The sequence below is a fragment of the Lepus europaeus genome, chromosome 1, assembly GCF_033115175.1.
Source record: "Lepus europaeus isolate LE1 chromosome 1, mLepTim1.pri, whole genome shotgun sequence".
NCBI classification, from domain to species: Eukaryota; Metazoa; Chordata; class Mammalia; order Lagomorpha; family Leporidae; genus Lepus; species Lepus europaeus.
In genome coordinates, this window is record NC_084827.1 from 118,905,223 (window position 1) to 118,907,588 (window position 2,366).

Sequence of the window (2,366 nt, forward strand, 5' to 3'; positions counted from 1 at the left end):
AAGACCGCGAAGGGTCCCAAGGGACACTGGGGCAAAAGACCCCCTCCACCGGATGCTCCCAGCTCCCGAAGCCTGGCGGGGAAACCCCGCAGGCTTCGCCATTGCTCTACATGTCTCGGCTCAGCCGGCAGCCTCGTCCTTCGCCAATCGAACATTGCGGGTGTTATCATAAATACCCTGAAGGGGGGGAAATCGGGCCGGGGGATGTAGGCGGTGCTGAAATGACCGGCTTTGAAGAACCTGCAGGCAAAGTTTCGTCCAATCGCCTGAGCCTGTCCTCTTATTCCCGGTTGTAACTAAATACTGTTGCGAGCGCAGCGAAGCCCTTTGTTGGAGATGTGTGAGCGCAGTCTTTACAGAGCGGCGGCTATGTGGGCTCGCTTCTCAATCTGCAGTCGCCTGACTCTTTTCTACTTCTCCAACCTGCGGCCGAATGGCAGCCAGCTGGCCGCGCTCCCCCCCATCTCGTACCCTCGCGGCGCGCGCTGCCCTGGGCCGCCACGCCCCGCCTCGTGCGCCCCCGCGCAGCCTGCGGGCGCCACTGCCTTCGGCGGCTTCTCTCGCAGTCCTACCTGGCGGGCTCCGGGCCTCTGGGCCTGCAGCCCCCCGGGCGCCAAGGACGGACCCGAAGAGCAGGCCAAGTTCTATTCGCCGGAAAGCGGCCGCCAGTCCGGAGGAGCGGGGCCGTGCGAGGCCGCCCTTCGCCCCAGAGTCTAGCTTGGCCCCTGCAGCCGCTGCTCTCAAGGCGGCCAAATACGACTACGCGGGTATGGGCCGTGCCGCGCCGGGCTCTGCGACCCTGCTCCAGGGGGCCCCCTGCGCCGCCGGCTTCAAGGAGGATACCAAGGGCACGCTCAACTTGAACATGACAGTGCAGGCGGCGGGCGTCTCCTCTTGCCTGAGACCTTCGCTGCCCGACGGTAAACGGTGCCCACGCTCCTTGGGCCGGGATGGGAGGTGGGGTGCAGGGGAGTGTGTAAAGGAAGGGGAGCTGCCGGAGGAAGTGGGGGGCTCACGGGCAGCCAACAGGGAGAGGGCTCGACTGACGGTGCGCTGGGGTTGTGTTGCAGGCCTGCCATGGGGGGCTGCCCCGGGGAGGGCCCGCAAGAAGCGAAAACCCTACACGAAGCAGCAGATCGCAGAGCTGGGAGAACGAATTCCTCGTCAACGAATTCATCAACCGGCAGAAACGCAAGGAATTGTCCAACAGGCTGAACCTCAGCGATCAGCAGGTCAAAATTTGGTTCCAGAACCGGCGCATGAAGAAAAAGCGCGTGGTGCTGCGCGAGCAAGCGCTAGCGCTCTACTGACCGCACGCGTGGCCGTGGGCAGTCCGGGCCTGCCCTTTTGGATCGAGGCCTGGCGTGGGGAGGAGGAGCTGGGGCTAGAGCTGGGGCTTTCCTCCCTCCATTCCCCCCTCTCCCCCCTCCACTGGTTCGTCCTCTTCTCCCGCTCTGCCTGCAGCCCCAGAAGCTAGCAGATCTAGAGATGAGACCAGTTGGGCCTCCTCGCTTTCCTCCTCTCGGAGAGGCTGATGAGGGGGCCTTCGGGAGTTGGAGTGCAACCTTGGCCTTACGGCTTCCGCGTGTGGAACTTCGGGTCACCCGTACTTACTCTTTGCTGGGACACTGCGCCCAGGACTCACTTTTGCTCCCTTGTACTTGGATTTCTCTATTTGCGCCTGTTTAGTTCTTCCTCCCCCCCCTTCCCTTCCCTGACTGCATTTAAGAGGCACCTACTCAGAGCTCAGAGTGCAAATGAATATAGGAAGGCCTCAGCACCGTGGAAAGAGCTATGGATACAGTTCGGTGTCTTTGCCACCAGCCCTTTGTGGCAAAGCCAGGGTCTCCAGTCTGGAGGAAGGATGGGGTGCCATCCCTCCTGGTTCCCCCCACCCACCTTTCTACCCTGGCCAATTTGGGAGGACTACAGCTGTCCTAGACCTCAGACCTCTGGAGGAAAGGAGAGGGGAGGGGCTGGGTGGTCAGACACCTTGGAATGTGGACTGGGCTGGCCCCTGTAGTTGGACAGAATGGCTCAGAGGCTTCCTTCCCAGAGAAGGGATGAGGGAGGCTCCGTCCACAGAGCAAGCTAGAGTCTCCAGACAAGACTGGCAAAAATCTCCCTACTTCCAGCTTTTCACATGGGCTAAGCCCATGCATCTTGTAACTGGGCCCCAGAGCTGAGCTCTGCTGTAGGGAGCTGCTGGTCTGCTTTGAGGCTGCATTGCTCAGGGAGGTGGTCTCGGTATCCAGGGAGTGGTGAAGGGAGTCAGGAAGGGGAAGGGGGGTCTTCCTACACACCAGCCCTAAATATGGCCTTCTACCTGAGGTGGGCCAAAGTGGCCACAAGTCTTTCCTGAGTCA

At 61.5% G+C, this 2,366-nt stretch overlaps 1 protein-coding gene across 1 annotated transcript; it reads left to right on the plus strand.

Moving 5' to 3' along the window:
- Nucleotides 1–336: 336 nt before the first annotated feature.
- Nucleotides 337–1,310, plus strand: HOXD12 (homeobox D12). The gene is given in 8 exon segments (XM_062200587.1): nucleotides 337–363; nucleotides 366–407; nucleotides 409–558; nucleotides 561–602; nucleotides 604–657; nucleotides 659–920; nucleotides 1,071–1,147; nucleotides 1,149–1,310. Coding segments are annotated over 8 exon segments (816 nt in total).
- Nucleotides 1,311–2,366: the final 1,056 nt, after the last annotated feature.